Source organism: Esox lucius, chromosome 2 (assembly GCF_011004845.1).
Source record: "Esox lucius isolate fEsoLuc1 chromosome 2, fEsoLuc1.pri, whole genome shotgun sequence".
Lineage (NCBI taxonomy): Eukaryota > Metazoa > Chordata > Actinopteri > Esociformes > Esocidae > Esox > Esox lucius.
In genome coordinates, this window is record NC_047570.1 from 6,142,425 (window position 1) to 6,164,940 (window position 22,516).

Consider the following 22,516-nt stretch of genomic DNA (forward strand, 5'->3'; position numbering starts at 1 on the left):
GACTTTTGATAAAGAACATTACTGGCAACACTCAGAATTCTTATAAATACAATAAAACAAAACTAAATCTGAAGTAATCGTATACCTTTTGTTAGTACAACCCGGTTTCCAAAGATGTTGGGACGCTGTGTAAAATGTAAATCAACACTGAATGCAATGATGAGCAAATCTTTTAACCCTATATTCAACAGAAAATAGTACAAAACATACCAAATGGTGAAAGTGAGACATTTGATGTTTTCTTGAAAAATATTCAAGTTTAAAAAAAAAGTTGGGACAGGGATAAGAAAAAGGCTGGAAAAGTTGTGTAAAGCTAAGAAAAACCTGGAGGAACATCTCATAACTAACTAGGGTAATTGACAACAAATCAGTAACATGACTGGGTTTTTAAAAAAGCATCCCAGAGAGGATAAGTCTTTCAGAATTAAAGATGGGGAGGGGTTCACCACTCTGTGAAAGACTGCGCAGGAAAATCTCAATCTACGGAACATAATATCATTAAAACACATTCTGCATGTATTATAACAGCATGTCTCTGTAGTAAAAGACTCGGGGTGCTAAACTGGCCTGCCTGCCATCCAGACCTGTCACCCATTGAAAGCATTTGGTGCATTATGAAACGAATAGGAGAACCCAAACTGTCTAGCAGCTGCAATTCTATTTCAAGAAATAATGTATTATTAACAAGAGTATTGTTAACAAGAAACCAGGCAAGCCTAGTCCAGCCAGCCCGCAATAGAAAGTGTTGCCCTCTCCAGATTCAAACTGAGCCAAGCAAATCCACCAAAATGGCTACCCTCTGTGTATTGACTTATGCACTGTATAATCAAACATGTCATTAAAGAGTCATTAAAATCACTGCCTCCAAATTGGAAAACATCTATTAAAATGTTATAGATATGAAGCAAAGACAATAATAATATAAGTAAAATACCTACAATATAGCAATATTTATATGCGGTGTAGTACCAACTTTATAAGAGGTTTAAAAAATAGGCTATATTTGACTAAACCACCAACAAATTGATTGGCAATCACATTTTGTTTTAAATTCAAATGTTAAAGTAATTTGTTGCCTTTAGCTATATGGGATATGCAGTACATCTGTTTAAATTGGTTAACTACCTATCTAGATTTGAAAGTTAAACCACTTTACTATCTAGCTCCATTATAAAGAATTACCATCATACAAAGCTACTGAGGGAGAGCCTACCTGTTCATATGTGTTAGATATGTTCCAAAACATATGAATCTCTGCTGTTCTTACATGCCTGCAGGAAAACATTTAGGGGAATTTGGTGGAATGAACCAACTTTTTGTAGCAAATTATATCTGCACTTATGTTACCGCCTGAAAAACCACAGTTCACACATTTCAGTGACTGATATGACCCATTCAAACGGCATATAGCCTTACTGTATCTCTGATAGGCTGTCGTACAGATCTACGTAGGGTTCAAGCCTGACATATTTATATTCATGCACTCATGCTCTGCCCACAACACAATCAATTATGTTTTGTTTTTTCATTCAAACTAAAGGGCAAACTCATTGAAATATTATTTTGTGGGTCTGCGCAGGCTGGTATTTTTTCAGCGCAACAGACCTGGACTAGCTGTCTGGGAAAGTACATTTTTGTTGACCTTCATAAATCAGGCAATGGGTGGAAAAGTAAAAAAATATTAAATATGTGTGTTGCTCAAACACTAAATGATCATTCTGTTGTTGGTTTTCATGCATAAGAACAGCAACAGTATATTTCTATATATCACACACTGTCGTACATAATTGCTTGATAAACTGGTTGCTTTGAATCCTGAACGATGACAGCCTTCATACTGTACATAAAACTGTACAAGACAGGTATGACATCACATCCTTCGTTAACTGCTTTAATTGCGTATGAACCGGTGTATAGGAATGTAACAGATTCCTCAACGTCATTGGTACTTCAACTGGAGCTGGGTGCTATGTTTAGATGTGGTGCTACAACAAGTGATTAGGTTTTTATTCATTTCAATATGCAAAACATAGTCAAACCATCTAAACCAAAAAAAACAACAATGTCTGTTGCTCAGGCTGCTCAGCTCAGTCTGTTGTGTTGATTACACTGCACAAAAAAATTTAAGTGAAGTCTTGGTTGTACGATTTATGAAGAGAAATGAAAGATCACAGACATTTCCAAGCACACATCTGTGTTTCTGGTCATGGTAAATCCATAGATTACAGCATAATGAATTCATATAAATTGACTGGTTTCCTTTCATTAAATCTACCTGCAAAATCTTAGAAATTGTTGCATCTATTGTTTATATTTGTGTTCAGTAAACTAGGAAAAAGACAGAGATAAATGAAATATTGAGGAAAACAGTTTTGCTGATTAATTCCTTCTTAGAACCAGCCTGAAAACAATGGCAATTTTCAAAGCAATGATTAAGTAATCCATCGTTCAGTTTAGTTCTAATTATATTTCATTTCATGAAAATGATGCAAAAGATAACTAAAAATGCAACTATGCAGCCAGGTTGCACCCCGAAAAGCAATTGTACAGTTACATGAAAAAGTACACCAACTGGAAAGTTGTATTTCTTAACATATTTTGACACATGTATATTTGACCGTATTCACTGATTGGGTTGACTCAATTCAACAAATCACAAAAATAATTACATTTATAAACTAATAAAACTATGGGGAAGGTTAAACAACCCCACATTGAACATCACGTCTGTCATTAGAATCATTTCATTAGAAAATCATTAGTCTTTTGGGAGCTTCAAGCCTTCCATATAGAGCAGAAACCTGGTGTGGTCCGGTCTTAACCAGATGGGTGTGGTAACACACTACGCTGTAAAACCTAATACTCAGAATACAGAAACTGATTACATCAAAATATTTAAGTCAACTAACTTAATTTTCTTAAGTAAGTAATTACTTAAAAATTACAATTTATTGAACTTAATAGTTAAGATTTTTTTTATTTTTATTTCAAGTTTACTGTACATAAAAATAAAGAAGAAAATGATTTCCCAATATGCATTTCCCCATTAAATGAACTCTAGAGTTACCACCCATGACTGTATTTGTTAATGCCTGAGACATGGTTATTGAACACATTTATTCCTTTTGTCAATTCCTTGCCAACAGTTATACAATATTAAACTGTAAATACTTCATATAATATATTCATAATTCCTTATTCATAAACCCCCCAACACGAGTTCATTTCAGATGCTGTCAAAATATGCTGTGAAATGTCAGATTGAAATCCTAGCACAGTGGCTAGAAAGTCATATTTAAATAACATTCATAACTTTAAGGAAATTCCCAGATTTTCTAAATAATATCAACACTTCCGCTAAGATTTCTGGAAATCCTGGGAACTTCGGCAGAGTTTTGCAACTCTACCCACAAGGCATTGGCTTGCAAAGGAATGCATAATTCCTATTAGAATCAGAAGGTCTAACACAAAGATGTATATTTTATGTAGTGGGTGCAAAATGTATGTTTGACTAAATGATTGGATTACTTTAGACAAATGTACATTGGGGAGAACTATATTGCAATAAAATGCAAATTAATTACTTTTGCTTTAGATTCTGTCACTCACAGTTGAAGAGTACCTATGATAAAAATTAAATGCTTTGTAAGTGGGAAAACCTGCAAAATCGTCAGTGTATCAATTACTTGTTCTCCCCACTGTATGTGTTTGATGTTTGTGTAGTTAAGGTGAATTAATCAGTAAAAACACATGCAAAAAAAGGATAATATAACATTTCTAAAACATCAACTTGAAGCAGAGCATGCTGGGAACATTTTCATTTTAAACTTGTAGAAATTTAGTAAAACGTTTTAAGTTATTGGGAACATGTATCTAAGTTCGAGTTACACTTAGTAGAAACATTTGAGTAAGAAATATGTTAGGGTTTACAGTGTATGAAAAAAATGAAAAGACCTATCCGAGACCCTCAAAATAAGATTGTTGATGCCTATTAGTTTGGGAAGTTAATAATAAATATTACTGCTCTTGAATACAACATATAGGCTAGCCCAAAGGAGAAATAGTTCCATTGGAATTGACTAGCCCAGTGATGAAGAAATGTAATAGAGGTTATGCATAGATCACAAGTGTTTGCCAAAAGCTTTCTACCCCTAGAAACATATTTCTTGGTCTTTTGTCTTTATAGTTTGTCAGGCAATCATATTTCTGTATATTGTGAGTCCTCCAGCTCCTGATTCTGCAACTCAACATTAGATTTTTGTTGTGCATGCTTTCTTTTGCTTGTTTTTTTATCAACAGGTTTGTGTCTGAATACATAGATTAGAACAAAAAAACATTCAAGAATGCTGAACAACATCTGCTGATTTGTTGAATTTCATTAACTATTCTTATTCTCATAACCAAAGTAATGGTCTTAAATAGGTCATTTTTAGCAATATAAAACAGCCAGATAAAGTTTTAATACTCAGAACGTACAAGTTATTATCCAAACTAAGGGACAGTCACCAGTGTCAAGCACAAAATATGTATTGATAAAATATGAAGCTCAACTGCCATAAAACCTCATATCATATTTGTCTGCAAAACTGGAATTTCTGTCATATTTAAAATATTTCTAAGAAAAAGTAAACATTTTATTCCCTTCTTTAGTTTCTTTTGTAATTTCAAACATTGTAATGAGGACAGAAAATATGCAAGACTTTTTGGAAAGGGAATATGCATTATTAAATCATATATTTGAAAAATAAATAATTTGAAATTGTTTAGGTTTTTACTTGGAAAAAGACGTACTGACCCCCATATGGCTCAACTTACCCCTTGACTAGGATCAACTTACCCCTACCCTAGGGCAAGTTGAGCCACATGACAACTTTTGGTTGAGCAATCATATTTAAGGCCCTTTGTCATACTGTAGCTGTATTATTGTCATTTGACCTGACAGGGGACGTCCTTAAATAAGGGCAGATGTATGAGTATTCTTTTTGTCTCATTTACCCTTGTCTAGGGGAAAACCTAAGTAAGAACTCAACTTGCCCCACACTCCCTGATATGACTCAAGTGTTTCATGGCTAGGTAACTGAGTTGAAGGTAGCATACAATATTTGCAGAGGAGTTTCATCTGTACTTTTAGTCAGACATGATGCTCCAGGCTGTGGGTGGGAGCATTGCAGGGATGGGGGAGACAAACCCACCAGATAACGGCATGCCATTTGCCTATGGTAAGTTTGCCATATCCCATTATTGTATAAGTCTCTTTATGCCTAACTAATGTCATGCAGTTTATTAAATTCTTTCAACTGGACCCCTAAGGGACTAAACAACTACCGAAACGTAAGTCTACAGTGGGTTAAGCGCCAAAACAAGGATGTATAAGCTGAAAAGAACCACATAACTATTGTAAAATATGGTGGAGGATCTTCCAAGCAGTCTGGCTGTTCCACATCACTCCTTCCAAGACCCCTTCTGATTTGTTCTCCAGTTTTATTTTTAAAAAGGGGTGCACGGAATACTGAAAACCTTACATACAACCTTCACACTTAATTTGGGGGAAAATACATTTACATATTTGAGGATTATGTTGTTTTGGTTGATTCCCTTCCCTACAGAAGGAGAATTTATTCAACGTCAGAAAAATATAATATAGCTCATTACCAGCGTTGTTTATTTTATATAGTGTTTTTTGCTCATAAAAGTGACTGTAAAATAAATTGTATATATCCGACGTCAACACAAAATCCATCATAGCGTTCTGCATGTAGAACTCAAGCATAGCTTTACTTGGAATACACTTTAGCCTGCTGAACCGAAAGTCCTACTGAACACCATGAATTATTTCAACAAATGAAACCAACAATAAACACATTCTAGAACAGTAACTGTAGGTTTCACTACACGTTCAGACAAAAACTGGTGAAACAGGAACCAAAAGAGTCAAGGGAGGTCAGCATAACGCACTGATACCTGTGAGTGGGGGCGGGTGCAGGCGTTGGAGGAACTTCCCACTTCCCCCGGTGACCCCACATCTCCTGGCCGTGGTCCTAGGTCAGTCCCACTCTTGGTGGTTGCTCAACAACTAGCGGTCTTCCTTATCCTGTCTCGCATTACTGCACCAGCTCCTTAATCCTTAACACGAGTCTGGCAACGAGCTGCAGAGCCTCGGGTACGACCAACAACTGTCTCTCGGTCTCTCAGGACAAACTTATTTCACTCTCTCCCCTCGACCCTGGGCAAATTCTGCTCACTTCCTGTTTCATGACTTCCTCATGGCTTGTGACATGAGCCATTGAGAGCAATAGATTGAGAGAGGGAAAGAGAAAGAGAGAAAAAGAGAGCAAGGGGAAAGCATACCGAAACAACCATCTAAAAATAAAACATGAGAAAACTGATTGAGTTGCTGGCTATTTTTAGACGACTGGAGGAGATTCCCCCAACCCCCAATGTTTATCTTTGATAGTTGATGGGAAGGAGAATAGAAGCTTCCTAAAGTATGCAGCACCAAAATTGCAGCATTAAATCCTGCATTACCGGTCATCTCTACTGAGGTAGGCCTCAACTTTTGACCTCAGTGTTGTCCATTGAATGGACAGAGTCCTGGCTACCACCCATTGTCATGCCAATATATTACAACAATAAACAGCTAAGTGAGAGGCTTGAGGAGAAAGAGCGGCGGATAGCCAATTCCTTTGGCACTGGGCCAGAACCAAGAGGTTGCTATTTCAAATCCCAGAACCTAAAATCAACAACAACAAAAAAAAACACAGCTGTGCCCTAGAGCAAGGCACACTGTACTTATTGCTCATGTAAGTTGCTCTGGATAAGTGTCCACTAAATGACTAGAAATGTCCATTTAAAATGTAGGAGAGACAACTGCTTGCGAGCCAGCCACCCTGATTTAGCACACATTCCTGGCAGATGGTGTAGTGCTCCATGCCTTTAAAGAACAGGCGCAGAGCACATTAAAAGGTATTGGTATGAGAGCGAGAGAGAGAGCGAGAGACAGACAGACAAAAGTAAAAACAAGAAAAGTGAGACCGCGACTGAGACACAAAGACAGAAATAGAACAAGGTGAGCCGCACTGAGAGTGTATGCAGAATATACAAAGAAAAAGTACAAGAGAAACCTAATACATTTCATGGGGACTGTCTAGGGTCCCAGTGTAAGGTCATACGTGGTTATCCAGCGGTTAACTAGGATGTCCCCTGTCCCTGACCTTCACATTGATCCGGCCTGCACTGAACACAGCCTGCTGGCAGCAGACCACGGGTGACCACCAGGATTCAGTCAAGTGAACAGGCTGCTTAGTTCATAGAAACATGGTCAAATGAGTCACCTCCCATAAAGCTGGAACAATCCCTCCTTGAGCGCTCTACCGTGGGACATTACCTTCAGAAAACAATGGAAATATCAAAGGCACGCAATATCAAAGGTACCACTTTAATATGAATGGGTGTGCATAAGAGTGACATGACATTGTCATTATACTGTCATAAGAATGATATGACACATGGAATAATTTTGAACATTTATGTTTATACGTCATAAGGTGTCATTTGGTTGATTGTCATTTTTTTATGCAAGGTGGACATTGTTTAGGATGTATTTCTTATGACAACTTGACATTAACTGAGACAACATAATCTGTCAGTGTTTTTTTATGACAACATGACAGTAACAAAGACATAACCTGTCATAAACATGGGCCTAATTTTCAAACTTGAAGAAACTATTTAGCCAGTATTCTGTCAGCCATAAAAGGAACTTTGCTGATCCTGAGACTGGTGCTAATACTCAGCATATTGAGCATGCATGGCAGAAATACAAATTGGAAATATGGAGTCATAAAGGTAATCGCTCTCCTGAGTCACTGAAGATTCACCTCAAAATGATAGTGGCACCACTGGTTAGCCATACGCCATTATAATGGTGTCTTGGGCAGACTTTTCCATGATGTGAAAAAACAAGTCAAGTTAATATCAAAGTTTTTTACAGGAACATAGTTTGTACTGTAATTTTGTTAATGTTGATGCAGGACATCCATTCATGTAACTAGTGGTTTGCATGAACAATAGGCTAAGTAATATACATTATTAAAGAGATGATATACATAATCCAATTTGTTTATATGATTACAGTGCGGTAACCATTATTAAAGGGCTACTTGCGTCTTCAAATAAATGTGACATACAAAATGTATGGTCGCATTTGATGTAGAATTTTTAAGGACACTTTTATATTGAAGGACACTTACTACGGTTGGCCTATAGGGGGCAGTTTGTCGTGGTCGTGTTGCATTTGGACTATTAACGATCAAAACACCTGCATGTTCTCGTAACTCTTCAAGGAAAAGCCATGTCTTTCTCATAATTTATCCTGTTTTCCTGGTCGGTAAAGTACCAAAGGACACTGGACCTCTCGATACAGTTTGATAACTTGCCTGTTAAAGTGTATGAAGAGGTTTGGAAAAGCGGGTTAATTCTATAACTTTGAAAGGGGCCCATGTCTATGTAAAATGCCATGACGTAGGTGCATTCCTTTGGAAAAAACATATTTGTTACTGTACTGTACTGAATAATTTTTTTTTTCATAAACAACACTCTTGACAATATCCCTAAGATTAATATAATTTAATTTTGTAACTGTATTGTTTATGAACTTTGCAGTCGTTGCACTGTAAGGGTTAGCGATTGGCTAGTTCCTTGTTGTTAGCGGTCTTCTGTTGGTTATTAGCTGGCTCCAGTTAGCTGTATGCTAGCTCCAGTCAAGTGTTTGTTCCGGGTAGCACTTTGCAAGCTCAGCCATGTTCCTTTTGTGTTAACATGAAGGTAATTTGTTAAACTATCACTATCTAGCCTTCTTTATAAAAAATGTTTTCAATGTGATTATATTATGAATAGTTTATATTACTTAGGTTATTGTTCATGCAAATAACTAGGTACTGTACATGAATGGATGTCCTGTATCAACCTTAACAAATGACAGTACTAATTGTGTTCTTGCAAAAAACAACATGAGTTTATGTCCTGTGTCAACTGAGTGTAGTGCAAATGACACTACACTCAGTTTGCTCATGCATTTGTAAACCATGAATAAACCGTTCGTTCTCGTCTTGTTCATCAATGTTCGTTTAAGGTATACTGCATTTGTTAATGGTTGTTCTTATACCCTTATCGGAAAGTGTTACCTAAGTAGGATTGTTGAAAGTCGTTTTTTTTTTTAGGAAACATTGGTTGTTCAAAAACAAAAGAAATTGATTGCTTTTGTTAAGGTATTTAAAAGCATTTGACAGACTTAATTACATCTTTTTGACAGTATTTGACAAACTTAATGACAAGTCCAAACTGTGCCACTTTACTTGAGGTCAAGAAAAATATTCATGACACAATTATAATGGTCTCATGACAACCAATGTCAAAACCAACCACATATGACATTTGAAATTAATGCTAACACACAAAGCTAAATAGTTTCTTCAAGTTTGATAATCTGGCCTGCTATGACATGTTTATGACAGGTAATGTTTCTGACTAACTGCGCCACAGCATGGTTTGGCATTTGCTCCGTAGCTGACTGGAAGACTCTGCAACGGGTGGTGGAAACCGCCCAGCACATCACTGGTACCCAGCTCCAGGCCATCTTAGACCTTTAGCACAAGCGATGTCTGCACAGGGTGTGTGGCATCATCAGGGACCCTTCACATCCAGGCCACAACCTGCCCTCCTTCCATCAGGCAGGTGGTACAGGTCTCTTCGTTCCCGCACCAGCAGGCTCAGGAACCCTTTTTTCCATCTGCTGTAACCCTGCTGAATTCTGTGACCCATCACTAACCATATCCACCCTTTGTACTACTGGACTCTGACACTGCCTTGCAAAGTCTGAAATTTTCAGTTTGTTACAGGTACATGTCTACCTCTGGAACCTCATTGCTGCTATCCCTGCATTTCAGTTGCACTTGTTACGCTACTCCTTCAATTTCATTGTACTGTACTTGTTCAATTACAATAAAGTGGAATCTAATCTAAAGTTGTCGTGGTTAATGTCAAGTTGTCATAAAGAGATTGACAGGTTGTGTTAACTCAGTTAGTCAAGTTGTCATAACAAAAACATCCCAAACAATGTCAACCTTGCATAAAAAAAATGACATAATCAACCGAATGACACCTAATGACAACATTCATAAATGTTCATAATGATTCTTACATGTGTCATGTCATGACTATGACAGTATCATGACAATGTCATGTCACTCTTATGCACAACCCCTCAAATAAAGTGTTACCACAAGACCTTACCCAAATTCTACTGAAATGTGAGGGCTGTTACTAGTGAGGAAAGCTCAGGGCAGCAAGATATTCAGTTCCCAGCATCTTAACCTGTAACCTTTTTACTGAATTTGAAAATGGGTAAAGTAAGGAAACATTAAAAGCCCAGTAATCACATGGATAGATCATATGGCTGCTTAAACTGAAGCTGAGCACTCAGACCACTTCTGCAAAACAGACAAAAAACGGTCTGTCTCTTTCTGACTACTGTGCAACGGTACGCTGCGCATTCAAGTGCTACTGCCACAGGGGATTTGGAAACGGATCAATTATCTGCTGTTTGAGTCACTGACCTAAGGGAGTCATATTAGGCATTGACATTCAGCCACGTGTCATGAGTAGCTGTTTGTCATGTCTCACAAGAAGAGCAGTGTTCTGTTTTAGATGACAGCTTGAAAAGTTCTGCTTTTAATACAGAACAAAGAAAACTTCCCTTTGCACAGAGGCAAGTTCAACACTCCTCTCATCCGGAGAACAACATTTTAACACCACAGTGGCATGCAGTCCTCAGCATGCCACGAACACAGTGTATTGCAAATACACTCACACGTGCAAAGAACTGAAGATAAGCGTAAAGATCAAGGGGTGCTAGAGGGGAGGCAGATCTTTTCTGTGCAGGCCTTTTTGTTGCCTAGGCAAGATACAGGTATATTCTGGCCTAGTCTCATCTCCTTCTGGTCCAATTTGAGAGACTAAGGGGCTCTTTTCACAGCCATGTTTTCATGATGAAAGAGAAACTCTCTCTTCCTCTTTCCAGCTCTGGTCAAAACTAGCACAGCTCTCGGTCTCTCTTTCTGGCTTAACAGCACAGGTGACTGTCACTCAATATAAAAGAAGAGTTCAGGGCCACTTCATTCAATGTGACGTCATTCAAAGCACATCCACGAGAGGGCATTGTTCAGCGCACCCACAACTTGAGGAAATGGTTTGGTAATCACAATTACACAAGCTGTCTGGATGGGAATGGGGAGGAGCGGGGTAAATACATACAAAGTTGAGCACTCCTTTACCATTCCAATCAGCAAGAAATAAATTACATTCCATCCTAGAATATTCCAATAGGCCTAGCTCATTACATTCCAGTCATCATGACCTCTCAGAGCAAATGAAGCAGCAGACTAGACGAGACATTTCGTGAACGGATCTTACAGAACATAACCCAGAGGACAAGCAATTCTTCACAAAGTTTAAGGACAGAAACCAGCAATGAGCTGTTGCTTTGTGTAGCCTCCATTACCTTGTAATACTTAAGGTTGCGATACTAATCAGTGTTTCATATGCTACATTCTGAGCAATCTTCTACCATCATAATCAGCAAGCAATGTCCTTCTGTCCAACTAGAATTTTTTGTTAGGCCTAGCTCATTACATTCCAGTCGCAGACAAGTTAACATGACTTCTTAGAGCAGATGAAGCAGCAGACTAGTTATGCCCTTTCGTGTGCTGGAACAAATCTCACAGAAGGACTAGCAATTCTTCACAAAGATCAAGGACCGCCAGAAAACATGTAGCCTCCATTATCTTGCGGTCTACACTGCCTCGCAGATTAGAAAGTCTTTCTACTTGCCACCCATCAAGGCAAATGATGAATGCGGAAAATAATCAAGCTTTTAATGCTCACTGAAATAATTTTCAGTGGTCTTCCTTTCACAGACTCATTCACTCAGAGGGGCTGACAGGTGGAAGAAAGTGCCGGATCAGCCCCATCAGGCTCTTCCGTGTCCGGGGAAGCTGCAAGCTGGCTGCCGGTCTGAGGCTGGCAGTGTCCAACAATTAACTGTTCAGTGGCGGTGAACACAAGAGAACCCATCTTCTACCCAACACCACATTTCCAGGGAGCTTATACAACCATTCAGCCCGCAGGCTGTAACTACTTTTTTTTTAGGGGGTAGGTCAGCCTTAATAGTTTTTTGGATTAGCCTACATCCATTTACGTTGCTTGCATAATTTCCGGTTACACATTATATTGAGGGACCCAGTGTAGATGTTTTATCAATAGTAATACTATCTACAGAATTTCAGCAAACTACAGTGGATATAAAAAGTCTACACACCCATGTTAAAATGGCAGGTTTTTGTGATGAAAAAGTCCCTCTGACAAAGATAAATCATGTCCGAATTTTTTCCACTTTTAACGTGACCTATAATGTGAACAATTCAATTGAAAAACAAACTGAAAAGAGAAAAGAGAAAAATAAAAACCATACAATAACCTGGTTGTATAAGTGTGCACACCCTCTTATAACTGGGGATGTGGCTGTGTTCAGAATTAACCAATCACATTCAAACTCATGTTAAGTCATTACACACCTGCCAACATTCAAAGAGACTGAATAATCACAAATAAAGTTCAGCTGATCGAGTATGATTTTCCTGACATTGTCTTAGTTGCATCTCAGAGCAAAAGCCATGGTCTGCAGAGAGCTTCCAAAGCATCAGAGGGATCTCATTGTTGAAAGATATCAGTCAGGAGAAGGGTACAAAATAATTTCCAAAGCATTAGATATACCATGGAACACAGTGAAGACAGTCATCATCAAGTGGAGAAAATATGGCACAACAGAGACATTACCAAGAACTGGATGTCCCTCCAAAATTGATGAAAAACTGGTCAGGGAGGCTTCCAAGAGGCCTACAGCAACATTAAAGGAACTGCAGGAATTTCTGGCAAGTACTAGCTGTGTGCTACATGTGACAACAATCTCCTGTATTCTTCATATGAATGGGCTATGGGGTAGGGTGGCAAGACGGAAGCCTTTTCTTACAAAGAAAAACATCCAAGCCTGGCTGAAGTTTGCAAAAACAAACATCAAGTACCCCAAAAGCATGTGGGAAAATGTGTTATGGTTTGATGAATCCCAGGTTAAGCTTTTTGGCCATAATTCCAAAAGGTATGTTTGGCTCAAATCAACACTGCACATCACCCAAAGAACACCATACCCACAGTGAAGCATGGTGGTGGCAGCATCATGCTTTGGGACTGTTTTTCTTCAGCTGGAACCGGGGCCTTAGTCAGGCTGTAAATACAGTATAGGTGCTGTGCAAGTATAGTTTGCGGTAACTGGGAGGGCATTATGCAGAATATGCAAATGAGACGTATAACGCCAATGCTTCACTTTGAATGTCATAGCAGTAGACATTCAGTGAAACAAGGGGTTCTACTCCAACATGTCTCAGAGGGACTCTAATGAGGAAGCACTGAACAAGCTGCTCCCTACACAGCCACTATGTCAATAGGAAATACATTTCTCTTAATGAGGCTCTGTGGTGCAAAGAAACAAACCCTGAAGAAAAAGCCAATAAAAACATATCCTTGTCGATAGCCTTATAGGAAGAAAAGTCCCAATATTGTGTTGACTGTTTATGTTTCTTAAAATACCCTAAAATCTTCTCAACCAGCCAAATCTACATTACTGGTTCTCTAATGACTGAAAGTTGTAGACGTCAACATCAGGGCTCGAAGCTATACAAAGTTTGTGAAAACACAAAGCACATTCGAATTGATTCATTTTGATCAGTGTGCACTTCTGAACTTGGCTAATTGGCTAGTCCGCATGTTTAAAACTACACTGCTGTTGAGAAAGCATTGGCAAAATCACAGATACGGATCAAATCAATGCCCCAGTCTGGCTGTGGCATTACAACATTCAAGACTAATGGAAACTGTCCACAGGAAATGCAATGTTGTTAACACAGTAAATGCATTGATGTTAACACAGTAAATGCTCAGGACCAGTGCTTCAGTGCAGTTAAAAGTTGCCATCTATGATTAATCTGCCATTACAACAGAACGGAGGTGGACAGACCGAAAATCTTCACTAGGACAATGCTCTGTTAATCACTTAAATCTAATCCACAGAGAGATGCTGTGTTTCACTAGGACAATGCTGTGTTAATTTCTTAAATCTAATCCCAGAGAGATGCTGTGTTTCACTAGGACAATGCTCTGTTAATCTCTTGAATCTAATCCTCAGAGATGTTGTTTCACTAGGACAATGCTCTGTTAATCTCTTGAATCTAATCCTCAGAGATGTTGTTTAACTAGGACAATGCTCTGTTAATCTCTTAAATCTAATCCTTAGAAAGATGCTGTGTTTCACTAGAGTCAGCTGTTCTTTGATTATTCTTTGTACAGAATATTAAAACACACCTTAAAAGGTGAGCTGGGACCGCTCTTCTTTCTGCACCCATCCAAATGAGCGTCGTGCCGTCGAAAGACCACTTCATGGTGCCCACGCACACTCTAGCCCCCCCTTCTCTCCCTCCCTCCTTCGGGAATGATTTCAAGCAGGCTAGGTACTGTATTGGGTTTTCATACAGCAATAAGATGTCACCTCCATGCCAAAAAGCTATATGGAATTCCTGCCAGAGAGAAAGCTTAAACTCTCTTGTAAGTTCCTGAATTTTGCTAAATGTCATTGGAACCAATAACCACCCAGAACAAAACTGTTCTGTGTCTGTTTGGTTTCCTAAAGCCAAAAAGGGAAACTGTTTAGAATACATTGCATCATGGACTATGTCGGGTACTAGAAGACCAAAATCTGACTGCCTCTTGCAGGAGGATAAAACTGGTCTTTCATAGGATCTTTCAGCCTGACAATGACTCATTGATTTTCTCTAGATCCACACAAAATGTTTCACTGGCCATACAAACAAGATTTTGTGTTGGCCAATCAATAAAACAAATTTAAAACCTGTGGGGTGAGTTTCAGAGTAGAGTCCACAGGCGAGGACCAAGGACCCTGGATCAGGACATCCCTTATTATGTATTATTGTACCTCACGTAACATTATAACGTAACATTATAAAGAGTAGGTGATGTTACCATCGATGGGTGCAAAGAACTAAATACAGAGATGTCAATAATCATCCCCAAAATGTTCTGAGAAAATATATTTTTATGTTTGCCTCAATAACAAAGTAAGACTTCTCTCATATTTAAAAAGTAAGATGAAGCTAACAAACAAATGGGAAAATAATTCTGGAGGACAGTATGCATGTAAAAACATGTAAAACAGAACAATTGCTGCAATATGGATTATAGATGTTGTACTATTTATATACTGTATAATAAGTACATGCACATTCTGAGTCAAATTTCATCTGATGAGTGCCAATTATCAAAGGTGACTGTATATTTAACATTCACATGATCAAATAACCTGCTCGCTCTGTACCAATGTTCTTGTTCATCCGAATGTTGATTCCCAATGGAAAAGCGCTCCACCCACTTCATTATTTACATGAAAAATAGACAGTGTTGAATATAACCCTTTGGTTCAAAGGTGAAGAGTTAGAGAGCCCTAAAAAAGATGCTCTCTTAGCAGCAATGGAAAAATGCTGAGGTAGTGAGAGGGAAATGGAGACCACATGGCCACATCGGTGTATCAGTAATTTGACTCAATAAACAAACGCCCACAAGCATTATTTTCCCGAAAAAACTGATTTAATTCTGCAAACTTAATTGCCGGCTAGTGGGCAGCTCAGCGCGTTTAATGCAGTAATAAATCATTAAAATGAGATGGATGGAAAGAGATATCAACATTTAACCAATCCAATAGAGAAATATAACCACGCCATATAATGATGGCGTCTTTTCATGAGTACTATGTAAACACCTGAGATTCACAATGTGCTGCTGCAATATCGCATAGTGATCCATATATGTCCAGTCTCCAACTCTTCCAGGGCATCTCTCATCTTTCAACATACAGGAAATGAGAGGCCAGACAGTATACTCCAATACTCCAATTTAATTTGCTTACTCTCTACCCTCGCCTCCCTTTGTTATTTGCACCCGTCCCAATTCTCACCTTGAGGTGTTGGTGATGGTGAGCTGTGATTTTTTTTTAGGGGCATCGTGACTCATCAGCTGTCATTTCCTTTTCAGCCACTGGAACTAGGAACTGATCTTTTTCTTTCCAGTGTGTTGGTGTCTGTATCTGTCTCAGTGTGTTTTGTGTGCGCACACGCGTGGGCATGGGAGCATGAGAGTATAGAAGTGTTGGTGAAGTCTTTGTGCAGAACATTCCTCCCACTGTGATTCTTTGGTTAAGGTATCTATATGCTTAAGGTATCTATATGCCCTCTGAAGATGGTAGAAGTAACCATTCATGACCACACCTTTTCAGCTATTTTCACAATGTTAAGATAGATTTAGGGATATTGAATTGAAGATCCAGGTAGAAAAAATCAAAAGGTACAGTAGACCCAAACTAGGGCTGGGCAATATGACCCAAAACAATATATTCAAGATTTTTTGATGATACAATATTATAGACGATACAATATTATTGACTAATATATTATCATTAAAATCTCAAAATATAATTTTAAAGAACACAACCTTTCGTTTTGTATATACTATCTAATCTTAAAGTTCAGTGTAAGACATCAAGGAAGGTTTTATTTTGTACCACTTAAAAAAAATAGTCTCTAAAAACAAACTAAAAATCTGAATAGTTCAAATAAAATAACACAAGGTGTGCAGAATTACAACTGCATCCCAAATGGAATACAACTTCCTATGAAATTAGTAGCAAAATTAGTAGCATTGCATTATCAATGATAACAATATTTTCATTATTCAAAAAACTCAATAACAATATTTATTATCGCCCTGCCTTAATCCAAACATACAATATGGAGTGTTCATTTTAGCATATTATGTATCAATGCTTTCCTTGAGTCATTTGTCAGAGAGTTCAAAACATTCAAAATAAATTGCAATTGAAACCACATATTATTCAACTTTTCTTAGAATATGAACAAAGCGTAGAAGTGACTGGCATGGTTACAGTTTCATTCCAACCAACCTCATCCCCAGGCTCTTGCACACAGCCCATAGAAGGTTGCCACAGGACAACCGTTCGAAGTAGGCCTTAATGGGAGCGAATGAACTCACTGAGTTAAGTATTTGTCATCTTTTGATTTTGCCTAATCAAAACTCTGAGGTGTGGCTCCAAATAGAGTAGTACTTCTGAGTGGGAGTGACAATGTAAACAAACGTATCGGTTACATCCAGTCTAGTCTGAGCCAGCCATATCACAAAAGAGAAGTTAACCAACTAGTAGCCAACCACACCAAGTGAAAGGGTCCTTCAGTTAGAATCAGAATGTGTTTTATTGCCAAGTAAGTATCTCAACAAACTAGGAATTTGTTCTGGTCTGTTAGTGCAGCAATTTTGTACAAAATGCCTGCTAGCTACTGTGGAAACTTCAATGAATTTTAATGAACAAGTTTTCATGAAGCAGTAACTGCCTTGTTCCACTCCAAGTTTGTTGTGGCACACTAGTGGACAGTGCAGCTGAGCTGACTCATTACTGTACTGTCCCACAAAAATGGGTATAAATTAGTAATTGATGCTTGGGTGCCCAAGACAAATGGACAAAGGTGGATGTTGTTGTGGGAGATGATTGGATGGTCGAATAATGTGTAGATTTAGCCTTTCTAATTGGCTAAATTGGATGAATTGTTCGACCATATCGTCTGTGCATCTGGAGGGAACAAAGTGTCTTAGATCAACATTACATGCCAACCTAGCACACAGCAAATCAGAGGCCCTGGGACTGGTTACAGTAATTTGTGAGGTCCAGAGTTTAATACCAGCTGGTCCACAATTTTCTCTAATAACATTTCTTTCCATTGAGCAGGTATTGATTTTGAGCCTGAACAGAAACAATAGCCTATTTAGCCTCTAGAGAGGAAAATCACAGTATTAACTAGTCCTTTATGGCTGCAGACACTTCCTGGAAACCAGATTGCCTGGCTTTGAGAAATGATTAATGACTCCCACAGACAGGGCAATATCAGACAAACTGAAGTTGTTCTTTATGTCCGGGTTTGCCGTTTTAAAACATGGAAATGTAATCTTTTAGTAATTATGCACCACGCAATAATCACAAGTAATTTGGTAAACATGGATAATCATAATAGTCTTCATAGAGGATGATTCAGATTATCAGCATCCATTAGCTTCAGGGGTCGATGGAGAGCCCAGACAAGAGCGTTCCCTTCACTACATGGTGCTGTAGGCCTGCATTTGCCCTAATCAAACTACAAACAGCCTTCACCAGTGTATCAATAAAACCATAAGGAGCTCATTTATAGGCATACGACCAAGAGACAGAAGACCCAATATAAGCCTAAATGAGTCTGGTCTGTTTGTTCTGTGTAAATATAGCCTGTTAAATTAGATAGGGTCACTCAGTGTTAACACAATCTCAATGTCTGGATGACAATTTCCTTCATCTTTATAACATGACAGAGACTCGGCAAAGCAGCACAAAGGGTATTATCCATATTTCAGTTAGGCCTGGTGGCTTTAATGTCATTATGCATTTCAATGGGCCACGTGTTGGTTGTCGTGTAGGCTTTAGTGGGAGACACAGCTGCTGCAGGCTCATTTCAGTAATGATAGAACTGGCCCGTACCCTTATCGTTAACTTAGGTCAAGTCTCTCAACTGAATACAAAATATCGTAACTTGGATAACCATTTATCACTCAATCATCTGGTGCATATGTGGTCTTTTCTAAAGCCCAGGAAAAACAACCTCATCCTTGAAACCACATTTGGCAAGGTAATTGACTTAAAAGTGTCTCCAACCAACCTGAATCGCTTTGTCCCATTTCTCCACAAATAATCCACACAATCCGTGCAATTTCTCTGCATCGTTTACATGAAGAGATTTCCGGAATGTCTCCTCAAACCAAGGGTGGTATGCCACCAGCACCCTTCATTTCATAGTCACTGACGGGACGTTGTGTTAGCTTGCAACCTCTCAGGCGTCCTATCTCCATAATTACACGGCACGACATCAGTTTCTTGCCCTGGTAAATCCCATTGAGATCAATTAGGCCTCTTGTCTTAGTTTGATTAACTAGCAACCAGCTCCAATTCCTCCTTGTATGTGGAATGGGAGAGGAAATGTGGCACTTAAATTCATAGATGTGTTCCTTTTGTAACTTCAATCTCCCAACAATCTGCACATCTATTGTATGTCCTAGAGCTTGCCCTAATAAACAAACAATTTAGTGTTCTGACAGCGGACAGGCCAACGGTCAGAATGATCAGGACTGTTACTATAAATACAAACACTATCTGAAATACCATCTGGGCAGCATTGGAGGCATTTCCTTGCGTTCCACAGTACAACAATAGGACCGACCTTGACAAATAATTTGCCTCTGATTGTGCAAGTCATTGCTGGAGGTTCACCCGTTTCTGTTGAAAACAGTTGTTGCACACAAAGAAATATAGGTGCACAGTCAAAAATATTTAGGGGTACATTCTGACAGTAATATGGTTTTGTTTATTCATCACCACGCATTTCAGCTTTTCACAGACTCCACAATACACTAAAAGAAAAAAAAAAAAATCCTCAACTGTCCTTCCTGTCTCCCTACTGTAGATGCACTTTGGTCATTCAAAACATCTGAATCCCAAATGGGATTTACCATCCAGGCCTCATTTTGTTGAGTCACTATATTGACCCTGTCAATCAAAGACAAAGAGGAAAGCGACGGGTAATCTGTGCTTATCTAGACAGACTGACAGGGCCTCACTCGCTGGCAGGTCAGCCCTAATCACCCAGCACGAACAAGCCTCTGTGGACCATAGGCCGACCGGTCAGTGAGCCAGCGCGCGTGCAACCAGACCAGCGCTCTGCTCGCTAAGCCCCTTTCTTAAGCGCCTCTCTGAATGCGAAAAAACCTCCTGAGCCATCCCCGTTTCTGCTCCTTCTCATCCCCTTACATAAGGACGCATCACAGTATTGGCTGGCAGTCACATTCACAATAACCAGAACGTGGCACGTCATTCTACAAAGGAACAATTCAAATCCTTACATTTTACGACTGAGAAGGATTGTGAGTGGGTCAGAAGTGCAGACAACGGTGCCATTTTATACAATTAAGCTAGAAACAGTTGGTGTGGTAAAAGCTGTGTGTCAACGCAAACCACCGCTTTACTATGAGGAGGTGTGATGGATGTTGTTGTGACAGATAATAGGGTTATGTCATGTGTAAGTCAAAATCCTCCCATCTATCAAATCCTGTGTGGTAACTTAGTAACTGGAAGGTTAGTTAGGAATGTCTGTGTGGATGTTTAATAAAATATGGAAGAGGATCAGGTGTGGGGGTTAATGGTCAAATATCAATTTGTGGATCACTGCCTACTGATAGGCTATTTTACCTCATGCAGACAAGTAGCTATATCATGTCAATCACATGCACAGCACACTGGTTGCATAAACTCTCAGAAATGGGCAATAGCCTTCTGGCATTCAGACAAATATGACAGTACTGTGAACCAGCTGAGACAGAAGGATGGATTCCAGTCAGAAGGTTTTACAGTCCTTCACAAGTCAGAGACTACAAAGGACATGGATTGTTTAAATCGAAAAGTTCTGAAATGAATGTTGTGAGGTATGTTTTATGACTGGGGAGAACATCCTATTCCGCACACTCTTTCCATTGGAACAGCCATGCTTTCACTAGTAATGATATCAGCGTATTAGCTAACTGAACATTAGCACCACGGCCTTGGTGACAGATGGAATTTTGCTTTTGCAATAAAACTGTTAGGCTACAACTCGTTTTAAATTGGATTGTCAGTAACCTATAATATTTAATTTCGGTTGATCTGTGAACAAAAAATCTGTTTTAAAAGGGATACTGAAATATATTGTCAGTCATATGTCTTGCCAGCAAATAGGCTTAAGCAGCAGTTAAAGTGACAGTTGTAATATCAGAGGAGTTAGTGGAGTTAGTAAAAATTGTTTGGAGTGATGGTTGTAATTTCGAGTTTTACAAAATTTAATGACATTTAGCTAAATGATGGAATATTGAAGTAGTTATATGCAATATAATAATAAGAGATAAGAAGTTTGAGGTAATCTAAATGTAGGTTTTTACCTGTATGACACCTGCTTCCTAATAGTGAGATGTAAAAAGTCTTTTTCCAACTGCTCTTTCGTCAATCCCCCCGCACCTTCCAACCGCGTAGACACTTTTTCTGGACAGTCTCCGGTCTTGAGGAATGGGCTAGGTGATACCATTTCGGACAGAAACACGTCCTCCTCTTCAGCCAGTTCTTCTAAGGTTGGTGACACCAGAATTGCCACGGGTAAATCCGTAGAGTTATTAACAATTGTACCATCCCCGGTATCAGGTGCCTCAGCCATTGACACCGTAGACCAGTGTGGTTATGAGCGCGGCAACCTTCAAAAGTGTATTTTCTCCAAACACTGGAAGTTCAAAGTAACCTATAACTCGTCGAGCTCGCCTCGTAATGGGCAGTTTTTTATAGATGCTGACTTTGTGAAGCAGGTACAGACTGGTTGTAGTCGCCAGTGTTCGTCCGAAGAAGGAAATCCTGCTGTAGGTTTACAGCTGTGCTGCTCGCTCCCGTGTACACTGCCGTCGCGTTACCGCAGAACAGTGTTCTATTCCAACCACAAGGAGATATACTCTTTGTCGCTCTCTCCCGGATCCTTAGTGGCGGTGCGCTATCTCTGTAAACTACGATAAAAGAAAATATGAGTGTGAATCAAAATAATGGCTCCAGGCTATGAGATGGAGATGTTTAAATCTACTTCACGTTTACCATTAGTAAGTCATACATCCTAATACCTACGAGGGTATACGATATCCACGATATTGTTAACAATTAGCCTATTGTTTTTTCCCCCTCAATTCCTTTTTATGTTGTCTTATTTAAATCATACTTCTTTTTTAAATTCCTTAATAATGACTAACCTGCTAAACTTATGTTAATCAACCAAAGTAGGCAGCCTATAAGCCAGGTCAACTAGAATCTAGTGAGACATTGTTTATTTTTTCAAGGTCAGTCCTTCCTAAGGACTGTAAAACTGGTTTAACAGGTTAATTACATTCCTTTTGTTATCCTGTACAAAGGACCCTACAGGAAAACTATACCAAAATAATGCAAAGAGATAATTTTTCAGTTGATTGGGGTATTTTGTGAGGTATTATTGTAGATAGACTAATCGACTGTTCTTGAATTATATAAAGAAAAGAGTAACAGTGGAATATGGCAATCAATATGACTTCCCCAGAACTATAGTTACATTGTGACCTCATGTTACCCAGTAAATCTAGCATTAACCACATCAAGGTGAAATATGCCTTGAATGGCAGTCAAAATGCCACTATTTCCATTTATGGATTCCAACTA

General features: G+C 38.8%; 1 protein-coding gene across 2 annotated transcripts in view; it reads right to left on the reverse strand.

The window, feature by feature from the left end:
- Positions 1–21,731, reverse strand: part of dgkza (diacylglycerol kinase, zeta a) — a 137,437-nt gene extending 115,706 nt beyond the window's left edge. The window contains exon 1 of one of the 2 annotated variants that reach the window (XM_034296763.1): positions 21,235–21,731. In XM_034296763.1, the coding sequence (XP_034152654.1) occupies positions 21,235–21,503 (269 nt within the window). In that variant the 5' untranslated portion in view covers positions 21,504–21,731. The remainder of the gene's footprint in view (positions 1–21,234) is intronic. The other variant, XM_034296766.1, reaches the window with a different exon arrangement.
- Positions 21,732–22,516: the final 785 nt, after the last annotated feature.